This window comes from Triticum dicoccoides, chromosome 5A, assembly GCF_002162155.2.
Source record: "Triticum dicoccoides isolate Atlit2015 ecotype Zavitan chromosome 5A, WEW_v2.0, whole genome shotgun sequence".
In the NCBI taxonomy this organism is placed as follows: domain Eukaryota; kingdom Viridiplantae; phylum Streptophyta; class Magnoliopsida; order Poales; family Poaceae; genus Triticum; species Triticum dicoccoides.
Window position 1 is genome coordinate 242,951,480 of NC_041388.1, and position 18,032 is coordinate 242,969,511.

The 18,032-nt window shown below is 50.2% G+C and overlaps 1 protein-coding gene across 1 annotated transcript; it reads right to left on the reverse strand.

Annotated features, from left to right (window-relative positions):
* Positions 1 to 15,857: 15,857 nt before the first annotated feature.
* LOC119300805 (UDP-glycosyltransferase 75C1-like) lies at positions 15,858 to 17,760 on the reverse strand. The gene has a single exon (XM_037577691.1). It carries the CDS (start codon positions 17,716 to 17,718, stop codon positions 16,207 to 16,209), a length of 1,512 nt encoding a protein of 503 aa, XP_037433588.1. The 5' UTR covers positions 17,719 to 17,760; the 3' UTR covers positions 15,858 to 16,206.
* Between the last annotated feature and the right edge of the window lie 272 nt (positions 17,761 to 18,032).

The window sequence follows — 18,032 nt, forward strand, 5'->3', positions numbered from 1 at the left end:
ATCCAAGAATAGTAAAAACTTTCATATAAGTGTATTGAATACTAAGAGAAGTTTGATGCTTGATGATTGTTTTGAGATATGGAGGTAATAATATCAAAGTCGTGCTATTTGAGTAGCTGTGAATTTGAGAAATACTTGTGTTGAAGTTTGCAAGTCCCGTAGCATGCACGTATGGTAAACATTATGTAACAAATTTGAAACATGAGGTGTTATTTGATTGTCTTCCTTATGAGTGGCGGTCGGGGATGAGCGATGGTCTTTTCCTACCAATCTATCCCCCTAGGAGCATGCGCGTAGTGCCGAGGTTTTTGATGAATTGTAGATTTTTGCAATAAGTATGTGAGTTCTTTATGACTAATGTTGAGTCCATGGATTATACGCACTCTCATCCTTCCATCCTTGCTAGCCTCTTCGGTACCGTGCATTGCCCTTTCTCACACTGAGAGTTGGTGCAAACTTCGCCGGTGCATCCAAAACCCGTGATATGATACGCTCTTTCACACATAAACCTCCTTATATCTTCCTCAAAACAGCCACCATACCTACCTATTATGGCATTTCCATAGCCATTCCGAGATATATTGCCATGCAACTTTCCATCATTCCGTTCATCATGACACATTCATCATTGTCATATTGCTTAGCATGATCATGTAGTTGACATAGTATTTGTGGCAAAGCCACCGTTCATAATTCTTTTATACATGTCACTCTTGATTCATTGCATATCCCGGTACACCGCCAGAGGCATTCATATAGAGTCATCTTTGTTCTAGTATCGAGTTGTAATCATTGAGTTGTAAATAAATAGAAGTGTGATGATCATCATTATTAGAGCATTGTCCCAAGTGAGGAATAAAAAAAGAGAAAGGCCATAAAAAAGAGAAGTCCCAAAAAAAGAGAAAGGCCATAAAAAAGAGAAGGCCCAAAAAAAGAGAGAAAAAGAGAGAAGGGACAATGTTACTATCCTTTTACCACACTTGTGCTTCAAAGTAGCACCATGATCTTCATAGTAGAGAGTCTCTCATGTTATCACTTTCATACTAGTGGGAATTTTTCATTATAGAACCTGGCTTGTATATTCCAACAATGGGCCTCCTCAAGTGCCCTAGGTCTTCGTGAGCAAGCAAGTTGGATGCACACCCACTAGTTTCTTTTGTTGAGCTTTCATACATTTATAGCTCTAGTGCATCCGTTGCATGGCAATCCCTACTCCTTGCATTAACATCAATCAGTGGGCATCTCCATAGCCCATTGATTAGCCTCGTTGATGTGAGACTTTCTCCTTTTTTTGTCTTCTCCACATAACCCCCTCATTATTCTATTCCACCCATAGTGCTATATCCATGGCTCGCGCTCATGTATTGCGTGAAAGTTTATAGGTTTGAGATTACTAAAGTATGAAACAATTGCTTGGCTTGTCATCGGGGTTGTGCATGATGAGAGCATTCTTGTGTGACGAAAATGAAACATGACTAAACTATATGATTTTGTAGGGATGAACTTTCTTTGGCCATGTTATTTTGAGAAGACATAATTGCTTAGTTAGTATGCTTGAAGTATTATCATTTTTATGTCAATATGAACTTTTGTCTTGAATCTTTTGGATATAAATATTCATACCACAATTAAGAAGAATCACATTGAAATTATGCCAAGTAGCACTCCGCATCAAAAATTCTGTTTTTATCATTTACCTACTCGAGGACGAGCAGGAATTAAGCTTGGGGATGCTGATGCGTCTCCAACGTATCTATAAGTTTTGATTGCTCCATGCTATATTATTTACTATTTTGAATGTTTATGGGCTTTATTATACAGTTCTATATCATTTTTGGGACTAACCTATTAACCCAGAGCCCAATGCCAGTTTCTGTTTTTACGGAACTCATTTTTGGAAGGAAAGAAGCCCAGAAGACTGTATAATAAAGCCTATAATTTATTTGTACCCTACCATAATTTGTTCGTTCGTTCTCCGCCATTAGTGACTTTGGAGTGACTCTTTGTTGCATGTTGAGGGATAGTTATGTGATCCAATTATGTTAGTATTGTTGAGGGAACTTACACTAGCGAAAGTATGAACCCTAGGCCTTATTTCCACGCATTGCAATACCGTTTACGCTCACTTTTATCATTAGTTACCTTGCTTTTTTTATAATTTCAGATTACAAATACTATTATCTACTATCCATATTGCACTTGTATCACCATCTCTTCGTCGAACTAGTGCACCTATACAATTTACCATTGTATTGGGTGTGTTGGGGACACAAGAGACTCTTTGTTATTTGGTTGCAGGGTTGCTTGAGAGAGACCATCTTCATCCTACGCCTCCTACAGATTGATAAACCTTAGGTCATCCACTTGAGGGAAATGTGCTACTTTCCTACAAACCTCTGCACTTGGAGGCCCAACAACGTCTACAAGAAGAAGGTTGTGTAGTAGACATCAGTGTCATACCTAGTGCATCGGGTCCAATGAAAATATTTTGTGACAATACTGGTGCAATTGCCTTGGCGAAGGAACCCAGATTTCACAAGAGAACCAAGCACATCAAGAGACGCTTCAATTCCATTCAGGATCTAGTCCAGGTGGGAGACATAGAAATTTGCAAGATACATACGGATCTGAATGTTGCAGACCCGATAACTAAGCCTCTTCCACGAGCAAAACATGATCAGCACCAAGGCTCCATGGGTGTTAGAATCATTACTGTGTAATCTAGATTATTGACTCTAGTGCAAGTGGGAGACTGAAGGAAATATGCCCTAGAAGCAATAATAAAGTTATAATTTATTTCCTTATATCATGGTAAATGTTTATTATTCATGCTAGAATTGTATTAAGCGGAAACATAATACTTGTGTGAATACATAGACAAACAGAGTGTCACTAATATGCCTCTACTTGACTAGCTCGTTGATCAAAGATGGTTATGTTTCCTAGCCATTGACATGAGTTGTCATTTGATTAACGGGATCACATCATTAGGAGAATGATGTGATTGACTTGAACCATTCTGTTAGCTTAGCACTCGATCGTTTAGTATGTTGCTATTGCTTTCTTCATGACTTATACATGTTCCTATGACTATGAGATTATGCAACTCCTGTTTACCAGAGGAACACTTTGTGTGCTACCAAACATCACAATGTAACTGGGTGATTATAAAGGTGCTCTACAGGTGTCTCCGAAGGTACTTGTTGGGTTGGCGTATTTCGAGATTAGGATTTGTCACTCCGATTGTCGGAGAGGTATCTCTGGGCCCACTTGGTAATGCACATCACTTAAGCCTTGCAAGCATTGCAACTAATGAGTTAGTTGCGGGATGATGTATTACGGAACGAGTAAAGAGACTTGCCGGTAACGAGATTAAACTAGGTATTGAGATACCGACGATCGAATCTCGGGCAAGTAACATACCGATGACAAAGGGAACAACGTATGTTGTTATGCGGTCTGACCGATAAAGATCTTCGTGGAATATGTGGGAGCCAATATGAGCATACAGGTTCCGCTATTGGTTATTGACCGCAGACGTGTCTCGGTCATATCTACATAGTTCTCGAACCCGTAGGGTCCGCACGCTTAACGTTTCGATGACAGTTATATTATGAGTTTATATGTTTGATGTACCGAAGGTTGTTCGGAGTCACAGATATGATCACGGACATGATGAGGAGTCTCGAAATGGTCGAGACATGAAGATTGATATGTTGGAAGCCTATATTTGGATATCAGAAGTGTTCCGGGTGAAATCGGGATTTTACCGGAGTACCGGAGGGGTTACCGGAACCCCCGGGGGGTTAACGGGCCATAGTGGGCCTTGGTGGAGAAGAGGAGAGGCGGCCAGGGCAAGGGCCGCGCGCCCCTCCCCCCTCGTCCGAATAGGACAAGGAGAGGGGGCGCCCCCCCTTTCCTTCTTCTCCTCCACCTCTTTCCCCCTCTTCTCCTAATCCATCAAGGAAAAGGGAGGGTCCTCCTGGCGCGCCCCTCCTGGCCGGCCGCACCTACCCCCTTGCTCCTTTATATACGGGGGCAGGGGCACCCTAGACACAACAATTGATCGTTTGATCTTTTAGCCGTGTGCGGTGCCCCCCTCCACCATAGTCCACCTCGATAATACTGTAGCGGTGCTTAGGCGAAGCCCTGCGTCGGTAGAACATCATCATCGTCACCACGCCGTCGTGCTGACGAAACTCTCCCTCAACACTCGGCTGGATCGGAGTTCGAGGGACGTCATCGGGCTGAACGTGTGTTGAACTCGGAGGTGCCGTGTGTTCGGTACTTGATCGGTCGGATCGTGAAGACGTACGACTACATCAACCGCGTTGTGCTAACGCCTCCGCTTTCGGTCTACGAGGGTACGTGGACAACACTCTCCCCTCTCGTTGCTATGCATCACCATGATCTTGCGTGTGCGTGGGAATTTTTTTGAAATTACTACGTTCCCCAACAAAGACCTCCTCGGGGGCGGCATCACCAGGCTGGCTCGCGAGGGGCGGAGAGATCAAGTCAAGGGGCACGTCGCGAGGTCCCTGTGACGCAAGCCATGACGACCATGGCCAGGCGGGAACCAGCATGCAGTGTACTTGTTTCCTCTTTGGTGCTAAAGAGCCAAGCGCAGGCGAGGACTCCCGAGGCATTAGGCAAGGGTTTCCATATCGGTGCAACAAGACCAAGACCAGCAGGATGGCAGGACAGAGGTCACCATGGAGCCCAGGACGGCATCACCACCAGAGCCTTTGGCAGGCGAAGACCACCTTTTGTCAGGATAACTTGTACTAGTTGTCTCCCTTCAAATTTGGCCGTTGTTGGATCCCTTCCCACCTACATGTGGGAAGAGGACCAGGGCCTCTATAAATAGAACTAGCCACCACCGTAGGAAGGGGGGAACTGGTCTTGGACCATTCAGATCATCCTCAACCACACAAGCTCACCGAGCTCAAGAACACCTCCCCTCAGGAGGATGTTCTTCCCTTGTACTCGTTCATCCTCATCACAAGAGGCAATCCACCACACCACACTGGAGTAGGGTATTACACCACATCGGTGGCCCGAACTAGTATAAACCCTGTGTCCTTTGTTCTGCGAGTTCGACGAGCTGAGCTTTGAGGTTGTGGTGAGAGCGTGGGCTAGGGGAGGAGGGATCTTCGTGCGCACTGAGGGAGTCCTGGATTAGGGGGTCTTCGGGCAGCCGGACTATATCCTTTGGCCGGACTGTTGGACTATGAAGATACAAGATTGAAGACTTCATCCCGTGTCCGGATGGGACTCTCCTTGGCGTGGAAGGCAAGCTAGGCAATACGGATATGTAGATCTCCTCCCTTGTAAACGAATCTGTGTAATCCTAGCCCCCTCCGGTGTCTATATAAACCTGAGGGTTTAGTCAGTAGGACAACATACAATCATACCATAGGCTAGTTTCTAGGGTTTAGCCTCTACGATCTCATGGTAGATCAACTCTTGTAATACTCATATCATCAAGAACAATCAAGCAGGACGTAGGGTATTACCTCCTTCAAGAGGGCCCAAACCTGGGTAAACATCGTGTCCCCCGCCTCCTGTTACCATCCGCCTTAGACGCACAGTTCGGGACCCCCTACCCGAGATCCGCCGGTTTTGACACCGACAGGCACCCCAGAGTTCGAACCTCAAGGGTTTTGCCGGCTAGAATGGGATACGGACGACGAAGAAATTCACTGCCCGCCCACCACCCACTTAGTAGCCACTGTCGACGACTTAACCGACATGCTCAACTTCGACTCCGAAGACATCGACAGCATGGACGAAGATGCAGGAGACGAACAGCAACCAGCGCCCACAGGGCACCGGACAGCCACTTCATCACATGACATTTACATGGTGGATACACCCAAAGAAGGCAATGGCGAAGAGACAGTGGAGGATGGCCCCTCCAAGAAGCAACCCAAGTGCCAACGTCAGCGGCGCCGCTCTAAGTCCCGTCATGGCAAAAACAGCGATAACAACGCAAGAGAAAATAACACTCCAGTCGACTCCAGAGGAAACGACGACCATATTGCCCCGACGGCAGAGCACGATGAAGCCGCAAGCGGCAAACATAGTACGGATCCGACGTCCGAACACGGCGACGCCGAGTATAAACCTCATCAAACCCCCTCTGGGGAGGAAAACAGTCCGGATGAAGATGCACACATCATCCCGAAAATGCACTTGGAGCAAGAGAACCTCCGCAGAAGGCTTATTGCCACAGCGAGGAGTCTAAAGAAGTAGAAGCAAAGGCTTAGGGCCACACAAAATACACTCAACAGCAGGTGGAACAAAGTGCTCGACAACGAAGCAAAGTATGGTGGAAGTTACCACACAAAGAGCTACCCAAAGCGCAAGCTGTTACCTGAATTCGACGACGAGGCCTTAGAGCCCACATAGCCAAAAAATGAAATGGCCAACCGGCCGGATCCACCACCTTGTGACCACGATAGAGCGGATAACAAATACACACATAAGTCAACACACGATGTACGTGAGGACTTGCGCCAAAAATCCGGTATGACCAGATCCATCTATGGATCTAGGAAGCGTGCTCCGGCACAAAATCAAAACCAAATACCACAACCGTCCGAATGCCATGGTACATCCAAGTACAGGGGTGCCGCACACCCCCTATGTTTCACCGATGAGATGCTGGACCACGAATTCCCAGAAGGATTCAAACCAGTGAACATAGAGGCGTACGACGGGACCACAGACCCTGGGGTCTGGATTGAGGACTTTATCCTCCATATCCATATGGCTCGCGGAGATGATCTCCATGCCATTAAATACCTGCCCCTCAAGCTTAAAGGACCAGCTCGGCACTGGCTGAAAAGCCTCCCCGAAAACTCAACTGGAAGTTGGGAGGAGCTCGAGGATGCTTTTCGGGCTAATTTTCAAGGGACCTACGTCCGACCTCCGGATGCAGACGATTTAAGTCATATAATTCAACAGTCCGGAGAGTCCGCCCGAAAGCTTTGGAACAGGTTTCTCACCAAGAAGAACCGAATCATCGACTGTCCGGACGCCGAAGCCTTAGCAGCTTTCAAAAACAGCATCCGAGACGAATGGCTCGCCAGACACCTCGGCCAAGAAAAACCGAGAACAATGGCAACTCTAACAAGTCTCATGACCCGCTTTTGCGTGAGCGAAGACAGCTGGTTAGCCCGCAGTAGCACCAGCGAACCAAGCACATCCGAAGTCAGGGATGGCAATGGAAAACAACGACGCAATAAAAACAAGCGTCGAAATAAAGAAGATAGCCTAGATAATACGGCGGTAAACGCCGGATTTAGGGGCTCTCGGCCAGGCTAGCGGAAAAAGCCTTTCAAAGGCAGCAGAGACGAACCGTCTGGCCTAAACAAGATTCTTGACAAACTATGTCAGATTCATGGCACCCCCGATAAACCTGCAAATCACACCCACAGAGAATGCTGGGTCTTCAAGCAGGCAGGTAAGCTAAATGTCGAACACAAGGGGGGAGACACCAAGCGAAGACGAGGACGAGCCTCGCCAGCAAAGCACTGGAGGGCAAAAAAAATTCCCACCAGAGGTTAAAATAGTCAACATGATCCATGTGACGAATAGGAGAAGCAAACATGCACTCCGAGACACACACACCATAGAGCCCATCATCCCTAGGTTCAACCCCTGGTTGGCCTTCCCGATCACTTTTGATCGCGGGGATCACGCGACAAGCATCCGGCATGAAGGATTGGCTGCCTTGGTGTTAGACACAATAATAAACGGATACCATCTCACATGAGCCCTCATGGACGGCGGCAGTGGTCTAAATCTGATATATCAGGACACAGTCCGCAAAATGAGGATAGACCCGACAAAAATAAGCCACCATACTACTACCTTCAAGGGAGTAATACCAGGCCTAGAGGCCCGCTGCATGGGCTCTCTATTACTAGAGGTTGTATTCGGTTCTTCCGACAACTTCCGAAGCGAAAGCTTAACTTTCTACATCACTCCATTCCAAAGTGGCTATCAGGCACTACTCGAAAGAGCGGCTTTCGCTCGTTTTAATGCAATCCCGCATTACGCTTCTCTCAAGCTTAAGATGCCCGGTCCACATGGCACCATCACAGTTAGCAGAAATACTGAGCGTGCTCTATGCGTGGAAGAATGTGCGGCAGCTTTAGCCGCCGAGCACTAGACGGCCTCACCAACCAGAAAAAATGACAGGTCGTCAAGACCACCGACACGGTTAGACGAGTCTGGTGCACCACTACATATACATGAGATTGGTTTGATGATCAAACCCTCTAGACGGTACCAGGGGCTTCCCGTGTGTAATCAGGGCTAGTCCGGCTCAACTTGACTTATCTTGAATTTTAATGGTTTATTGACAATAACCAATCTTCTGGCATGACAACTTTCACCTAAGTTCTTCTCTTTTACAGATGACAATTGTGCTACACCCATCCAGGACACGGCACAACGGAGACACAGGCGCAGACGTGCAACAGGGGCCCGCTCAAAGGTTTCTTTTTAGATTAAGACCCTGTGTAAACCTTTTTTACTGTCTCGTGTTGTTCACATCCTCCGGATACTCAATACAACCGAGAAGGATGCCGACGTATTGGCATGTGGCCATGTCAAGATATTACACGTACCTGGACACCTGGGATTTATTACTAAGGGCATTGTTCAGCCCGACATATGTTATAAAGACCGAATACCTTAGGGCGCCGCGAGTTTGGCCTTATATGCATCAGCTCCGAATCATGTCTTTGGTCAAATGTTGGGTTTACCCGGCTCCCATGTTTTGGTACCTTACGTTCCGCTATATCGGCTAAGGTAGCACTGGGAGAACTACTGCGATTGTGTCCTGGTTCATCCGGATGAACACCTCGGTAGAGAAAGTCGAAAACTGACTATCATGGTTATAATGCGAGACTAGCCAACCACTCGATGACTCAGTGGAATCTTCGGGATTCCTCCGCATTAACGAAGGGTTGTTTCCCGGTCATGTACGTACGCGCCCCGTATTCGGACGAGCGCAGAAGTACCAGGGGCTATATAGTAGCCCCACCATCAAACTCCTATGGCTAAGTGGAAGTGTTAAAGCAATATAGTCTGATTGCCTCGTTCGCTGGGCTACCACCTCCTTAATGGACCAAGACGTTGGATCAAGTGTGAATACGCGTTTTTTGCGAACACCCCCGCATTATATGCGTGGGGGCGGAAGCCGACGACTGCAAACTTTCAGGTTATATACATATATACATAAACGGCCGCACATGAGGCATCATAATACTTTCAGGCAAAAGTATAAACACGGCCTTGATGACTCAATAAAACATTGTTCCTACAATGGGAGTACATGTCACTAGAACATAATATTCTTCGAGCACTGAGCCTCTATCGAACGAGCGCCTTCAAGAACTTCTTCAAAGTAGTGCTCGGCAGCCACTCAGCCAACAGCCGAACCCTGTGTTGCAACAGGGGTGGCCTCCATCTCTACCCAGTATGTCTTGACACGGGCAAAGGCCATCCGCGCACCCTTTATGCACGCCGACCTCTTCATAGCATCGATGTGTGGCACAGGACCAAGGAATTGTTGCACTAAACTAAAGTAACTATTCGGCCTTGGCCCTCCCGGCCACAGTTGATCTACAACAGACCTCATGGCGAGTCCGGACAACCTATGGAGCTCGGCCCACTCGGCCATTCGCTCATTCAACAGCAGCGGACGCACTGGAGCATGGAACTGTGACCAGAACAGCTTTTCCACTTCGCGATCTTTTTGATCCTTGAAGTACTCGGCCGCATCAGCAGCACTTGCCGCCAAATCCACGTAGGCATCCGTCGAACTCCATGGTTGATCAAGAGGAGTATACTTTGGATCTCCGAACTTAGTCCGCAACAAGAAGGGCTTCCCAGCCACGATATCCGCAGCTTGATGCAACTCCTCCTTCGTCGCTCTGATTTTAGAGCGGGCTTCCTTGGCTGCTACCATGGCCTTTTCCAGGTCCGTCGCCCTCGCTCGGCTTTCTTTCTCAAGAAGCTGGTAACGGTCAGCGGCATCTTTCAACTCAATGGCCATCTTGGCTATCCTTTCATTGCTCTGGCGATGCGTGGACAGTTCGGCCCGCAGCTCTTCGACTGCCTTTAGAGCAGCCGCATCGCTATTCCTTGCTTGTTCCTTGGCTCGGGCAAGCTCTGCCCGAAGGGTCTCCACAGTGGCAGCTCCATCTACAGTCACAACATATTAAAGATACTGGCATCATGCTCCTCTTACTATGCGTTGATCACCGAAGAAATCACTTACCCCGTGCCTCGTCAAGCCGCTTGTTGACAAGAATGATGTCGGCATCTGCCGAATCAAGTTGCCGCTTTAGTTCGGCAAACCCATCAGTCCGGCTAGCCACCGGAGCTTCAGCCACCTGCACATAAAGGCGGTCTGGTTATTACCGAGGACTATGATCCTCTGTTCGCCGCCGTTTTCGACGACAATCAGAGTCTCAGGGGCTACCATCTGCATAGGGCACACCTAACGTGTGCGGCACCGTAAAAAACATACACTATTTCATGTACCTCGAAGCCTTTCAGCAGACTCATAAAAGCTTCATGCAATCCGCTTTCAGCGGATGAAATCCTTTCAACTACCGTACTCATTAGCGTACGATGCACTTCTGAGATGGCCGCTTGCTCCAGAATATCCTTCAGTGCGTCCAACCGCACACTATACGGTTCCAGACTCTTTCTGTTGCTCTCTTTAGGAGCCGAATACTGAGGACTCCGGGTGGCCAAGGGATTACCCTCTGGCCTTGGCGGATCAGGAGAAACCCTCCGCGATGACACTTTAGGGTTGCCCGCCTCATGAGGCGGGGTGGTAGGGGGAGGTGCTTCACTCTCCATCATCTCCGGAAGAAGATCCCCCGAAGACGAACTCCGTTGAGAAGGGCTACGATCCAAACTACAAGATATAAGCTTCAGTTATTGTCTTCAGAAGTAAGGTAGGATATTTTCACTACTAAGTACTTTTCGATTACTTACAGCTCGGTAGAGGGCTGATTCCCTTGCGGACACTGTGCGGCAAGGGTGCCCCTCGAGGCAGGACCCTCTAGCGAAGATTTCTTCCCTCGTTTGGAAACTTCTGTTTCCGGATCTTCAGAGGTGGTCCTCTTCCTTCCCCCGGGAGAGGGAATGTCAGATTCTTCTCCCTGGTTATCCTCCTTCGCGGAGGCGCTCATTACCCCGGTTGGGACGAGTAGTGAGTGAGGCTCGCTTTCGGCCTCTTTATTCCACCCTTTATCTTCCTTCGAGGGTACCTGATAAGGCGCCGGCTCCAGCATTCTATCTAGTACTGGATTGGCCAAGCTCTCAGGAAGGGGGGCCGAACACCTGATCATCTTCGCCTTTGTTATCCAGTCCTGGTCAAAGAGCAACTTTTCAGAATGATGTTATGATAAATAAGTGAAACAGCATGTTCGGCCATGGAATTACTTACTTGGGTATCCAGGCGATTACAGCTCAGACCCGCATCCTCGGTGGTGTCCGGACACTTTATTTATGGTCCGAAGAACAACTTGTACATCTCCTCAAGCGTCATGCCAAGGAAGTGCTGAATGATTCGCGGTCCCTCCGGGTTGAACTCCCACAAACGGAGAGGTCTACTTTTGCAAGGCGGGATCCTGGCGAACTAGCATGACCTGCATCACCGTGACCAGGTTGATGTCTCTCTCAATGAGATCTCGGATGCGGCTCTGCAATATCGGCACATCCTTTACTAGACCCCAGTTTAGCCCCTCACTGATCCATGACGTCAGTTGTGGTGGGGGCCCGAGCGAAAGACAGGGACGGCTGCCCACTTGGCACTTCGGGGAGCTGTGATATAAAACCACTCCCGCTGCCACAAACTGGACACCTCTGGAAAGGAACCCTCTGGCCATGGAGCATCAGCGCTTTTGCTTATTACGGCACCTCCACACTCTGCCTGCCGCCCCTCGATCATCTTCGGCTTCACATTGAAGGTCTTGAGCCACAGGCCGAAGTGAGGGGTAATGCGGAGGAAGGCCTCACATATGACGATGAACGACGAGATGTGAAGGAGGGAATCCGGGGCCAGATCGTGGAAATCCAGCCCGTAATAGAACATGAGTCCCCTAACAAAGGGATCCAGAGCGAGGCCTAGTCCTCGGAGGAAGTGAGAGACGAACACAACACTCTCGTTGGGTTCGGGAGTGGGGATGACCTGCCCTCGGGCAGGCAGCCTGTGCGAAATTTTGGCGGTCAGATATCTGGCCTCTCTCAGCTTCTTGATGTCCTCCTCCGTGACAGAGGAAGGCATCCACCGACCTTGGAGGTTGGAACTGGACATGGTTGAAGGTCCAAAGCACCACACTTGAGCCTGGGGTGTTGGAACTCGAGGTGGGGGAAGGATTCGATTGAGCGTGAGAGGAAAAAGGGATGGGTCTTGGCCTCTTTATAAAGAAGTTGTATAGAAAGCGTCCTCCTCGCGTCCGTTTTGGACTCGCCTAAAATCGAGGAGTCATGCCAACGGGCACGAGTGGGTTACCCACGTCCTTATTGATGAGAATCCCGTAATAAGATGGACACGATCTCTGCTTCGACAAGACGTGTCAAGAAAACTGCCTCGTGATATGTGCGGTGCTGGTTGAGAAAAATGGTTCGAATAATGACCGAGCCATGACGTGACGTCGTGCTGTCAAAACGCGTCAGCAGATTAGATTTGTGGAAATATTATTCTCTCTACGACGGTATGTGGAAATTATTTTGCAGGGCCGGACACTATCCTTGTGTTCAAAATCTTCCATGGAAGTATTCGGAGGAGGAACCCGCCTTGCAATGCCGAAGACAAAACTGCGCACCGGACTCATCGCCATTGAAGCCTAGTTCAGGGGCTACTGAGGGAGTCCTAGATTAGGGGGTCTCCAGACAGCCGGACTATATCCTTTGGCTGGACTGTTGGACTATGAAGATACAAGATTGAAGACTTCGTCCCGTGTCCGGATGGGACTCTCCTTGGCATGGAAGGCAAGCTAGGTAATACAGATATGTAGATCTCCTCCCTTGTAACCGACTCTGTGTAACCCTAGCCCCCTCCGGTGTCTATATAAACCGGAGGGTTTAGTCCGTAGGACAACATACAATCATACCATAGGCTAGTTTCTAGGATTTAGCCTCTATGATCTCGTGGTAGATCAACTCTTGTAATACTCATATCATCAAGAACAATCAAGCAGGACGTAGGGTATTACCTCCTTTAAGAGGTCCCAAACCTGGGTAAACATCGTGTCCCCTGCCTCCTGTTACCATCCGCCTTAGACGCACAGTTCGGGACCCCCTACCCGAGATCCGCCGGTTTTGACACCGACACGCACCCCAGAGTTCGAACCTCAAGGGTTTTGCCGGAACCCGAAATCCGACACCGATCGACCTAGATGACCAAGATTTGGTCTTCCAGGAAGAGGAGATTTGGAAAGTGGTGAGGGACATGCCCTCAGATCACGCGCTAGGGCCAAATGGGTTCGTTGGTGTCTTCTTTCAGCGTGCTTGGGTGATTATGAAAGGTGACGTGATGGCAGCGTCGAACAAGTTGTTCCTCAACAATGGGAGAGGGTTTGGAAGGTTGAATCAGCTCTGATCACCTTGATCCCCAAAAAGCCGGAGGCATGCCATATCAACGACTTCAGGCCAATCTGCCTGGTCCATAGCATTCCAAAGTTAGCGTCTAAACTTCTGGCTTACAGGCTTTGCCCGCGCATGGGAGAGCTGGTACATGCAAACCAATCGGCGTTTATTAGGGGTCGGAATATCCATGACAACTTCTTGCTAGTTAGGAAACTTGCAAGGAAACTTCACAAAAGGAAGACGAAGAGTGTGATGCTAAAGCTGGATATCTCGCGTGCCTTCGACTCATTGTCCTGGCCAATCTTATTCGAAGTGCTGCGAGCCAAGGGCTTCTCGAGCACTTGGAGATCATGGATTGCTACGCTGCTCAGGACAGCAAGTTCAAAATTGGTAGTCAATGGATGTGTTGGCAGGAAGTTTATGCATGCATGGGGACTGAGGCAGGGGGACTCCATCTCGCCCTTGCTCTTTGTCATTGCGATGGACGTCCTCACTGCTATGATTTTGAAGGCACAGGAGATGAACGCAATCAGCAATATCCCCGGCTGCGCTCCGATACAGAGGCTCTCTCTATATGCTGATGATGTAGTGATGTTCATAAGGCCGAGCATATCAGATATGTGGTTTGTTCAGGAGGCTCTGAGATTATTCGGTGAGGCATCGGGTCTCAAGGTTAACTTCACCAAATCCTCAGCTATTATGATCAGATCGGAGGAGGCTGAGGAGGAGCTGGTGCGGCAGTCCTTGCCATGGAAGCTCGAGACTTTCCCCACCAGATACCTAGGGCTGCATTTGGGGATCAAACAACTCACAGCGATCAGAATGGCAGCCTATTGTGGATAACGTGCTTAAGATGATGCCAGGATGGCAGAGAGGCCTCGTCACAAGGCCCGGACGCCTCATTCTGGTGAACCAGGTTGTGCGGGCCAGACCCACTCACCACCTGATCGTGGCGGAAGCGCCGAAGTGGGCGCTGGAAAGAGTGGATAAAGTATGACATGCATTCTTCTGGGCAGGTTTCGAAGAGATTCAGGGCGGTAAGTGTGCGGTAGCGCGGCGTCGGGTTTGCCGGCCAAAACAACTGGGAGGTCCCGGGGTGGTGGATCTTTACAAACAAGGGATAGTGCTCAGGTTAAGGTGGGAGTGGTTGAAGCGTACGGATAGCTCGCGTCCCTGGCAAGGGCTCAACTATTGCACACACAAGCAAGTGATGATGGCCTTTGATAGCTTGGTTAAATGGGAAGTCGGGGAAGGATCTAGGGTGCTGTTCTAGAGAGATCGTTGGATCAACTGCGCTTGCGTGAAGGAGATCGCCCCGCTACTTGTCAAACAAAGTGCGGCAGCAGGTGGTTAACAGGAGGAAAGTGAAGGAGGCCATGTACCTTCATGCATGGACACAAGATATCATGGGGGAGATGAATACAGAGGAGCTCCTGCAGTTCATCCGGCTGTGGGAAGTGCTGGTACATATGGAGCTTGCCCCTGACACAGAGGACACTCCGAATCTGGCAATGGGATGCAAGCGGCAAGTACTCGGCAAAATTTGCGTACAAAATGATGTGTGAAGGGGGAGTAAGATTCCAATGTGCCTCGGCTGTCTGGCGTAGTTGGGCAACGCTGACCTGCAAACTTTTCATGTGGCTTGCCCTTCAGTACAGAGTTTGGACATCGGATCACCGACAGAGACATGGATTGCAAGATCAAAGCTCGGCTTGTTTCCTTTGCAACCAGGAGGAGGACAAGGTGAATCATATACTCTTGCAATGCGCTTATGCGAGACAAGTGTGGTTTCTGTGCTTCAGGAAGTTTGGTATCGAAGTAGCTTTGCTACCGACCACGGAAGACACATTAGGTGATTGGTGGGTATCTGCTAGGAAACGCACCGACAAGAGATACCAGAGAGGATTCGGCACAATCTGCATTTCAGTCTGTTGGAACCTCTGAAAACAGAGAAATGGCAGGGTATTTCGCAACAGCAACATCGCCAACGAGTGGGAAGCGGCTGATATAATCCATCAGTAAATCATGCTATGGGCATCGGAGAGAGGGAGAGGAGATTAACATGGTATAGAGTAGTAGCCTAGCGTGTGGAGTGGTGGGGTGGATGTGCCTGCCGTGTGTGGCAGTGCATACCGCTTGTATTTCTTATATATAAACCTCTCTCGTCTACAAAGTTAAGGTACGCAATTTGCGTACTCTTGAAAAAAAAACTTCGAGGCAGAGGGAGTATCAAGGAGAAAAGGACAAACCATGTCCATCCTGTCAGGACAATATCCATTCGCTCTGCGCTGGGCATCTTAAAACATCAATAATCTTACACCTACGTAAAATTGTTACGTACTCTTTTGTAACTTTCTATAATTTAATTCTCTTCCGCCCCTGATTCTTCTGGGTGGGGCCCGGGCCGTTTTCTGTTCCAATTAAACCAGGCCAAGTCAGCCTTCAGGTAGGTTTACGGGGTGTTGTACGTAGGTGTAGCAAAGCCCTTAAAACATACACATGCAAATCCTAAACGAGTATTTAAATCCCGAGTTGATTAGAATGACTGTGCGAATCTATAGTCTAAGTTTGGCATCGATTTCGTCATGGTGGTGGACTTATGGTGTTTGTATCCTTCCTGCGAGCTTCATCCGAACTTTGGACCTCCATGACGAAGCTTCGGAGGTTTCTTTCCGCCGGCCCTCCGGGAGCCATTGCATCCCGCGCCATCCCTTTCCGAGACTCCACTTTTTTCCTGACCTCCACGGCCCTCGCGCCGTCGCCCATGACCAGCTCAACGCACCTCGCCAGCTCCGGCCCGGAGAAGATGCCCTCGCCGTTGCGCTCTCCCCTAACGCCGGCAGCCCACTCCTCCTCTATCAACATCGCGTTCGTCGGCTGGTCGAACATGCTCGGCGCGGCGACGACAGCCACACCCAGTGCCATGGCCTCCAGCGTCGAGTTCCACCCGCAGTGGGTGACGAAGCACCCCACGGACGGGTGCGAGAGGACCTCCGGCTGGTCGCACCACTCCACCACCATGCCCTTCCTCTCCTGCACGACGTCCTCGAGGCAGCGGCTCACGTCCTCCTGCCGCCCGTCCTTGCGCACCACGAGCAGGTACGGCCGTCCGCACCGCCGCAGCCCGTCCGCGATCTCCTCCATCTGCTGCTTGCTGTACGTCCATATGCTGCCGAACGAGACGTACACCACCGACCTCTCCGGCTGCGCCCCGAGCCACTCCATGTACCTCGTCTTGTCGGCACCGGCGTGGTTGAACAGATGGATCCGCGCCTCGGCCGACGACCCGACCACGGGGCCGACGGCGAACACATCCAAGTGCTCCCTCATGGCCGCCAGCGCCGCCGGCTCCAGTTCGTCGAAAGTGTTCACGAGGACCTTGACATTCTGCCTCTGCTCGTCCATGAACTCGAACAGCTCACAGAACACCGCGTTGACGACCTTGCCCACCTCACCTCCGGTGGTGTCGACGAGGAATGACGGGAAGTCGCGGATCCTGAGAGGCCGGCTGAGCCCGGGCAGAGTCACCTCGTACGCGGGGTCGGCGGCGTGGGACGCGATGAGCTCGCCGTAGCCGTGGAAGTAGTGGTAGTAGGTGGCGAGGACGGTTGCCGGCTGTATCCAAAACACGGCCAACGGGATGTCGCGCTCCCGCGCGACGTCCAGTGCCCAGGGGAGCATCATGCTGCACACGATGCACGTAACGGGCCGGCCGCGGGAGGCGAGCCGCGCGACGACCGCAAAGAGGCTCTCGGCGGACGCGCGGCGGCGGCGCGCCCTCTCCTCGGGGCCCCTGGCGGTGGTGCCGTCGTCGACGCCGTCGGAGAAGGCAACGCAAGAGATGGCACCGTCTGCGGCCTCCGGCCCCTCCGGCTCGCCGTTGCCGGACGAAGGGAACATGCGGCGGTGGGTGAAGAGCGGGACCGAGAGCGTGGCGAGGACGGGGCCTGAGCCGTCTGCATCGTGTAGCTGCAGGAGGCGGCGCGCGAGGACGCGGCACGGGTTGAGGTGGCTCTGGATGCCGTAGGCCACGATGAGGAAGTGGGGGCGCCCGCCGTCGCCTGGGCCGTGCTGCTGGCGTTCCGCGTCGGCCATGACAAGGCAAGTCGATCGGGTAGTGTGTGTGTGGCTCTTAAAAGGTTGGGAAAATCGTCGAGCTGATCGTCGAGCTGGAAAGAGTCAGAGTGAGGTGTGACCGTGAGCGTGCTTGGAGACGAAGCTCACCAATCACCACCAGCTCCCTGAGTTCCTTGACTGGGTCAACAATTGTGAGGTCAGCACTGACGGTACGCTGGCTGACAAGTCCGAGCACTCGATCTAGCAGGAGAAGGCGAAGTGGAAAATTGAGCGGACCGGCACCTACCGAGCCAACCAGCAAGTCACACCTCACAACGTATACTTATTTACGT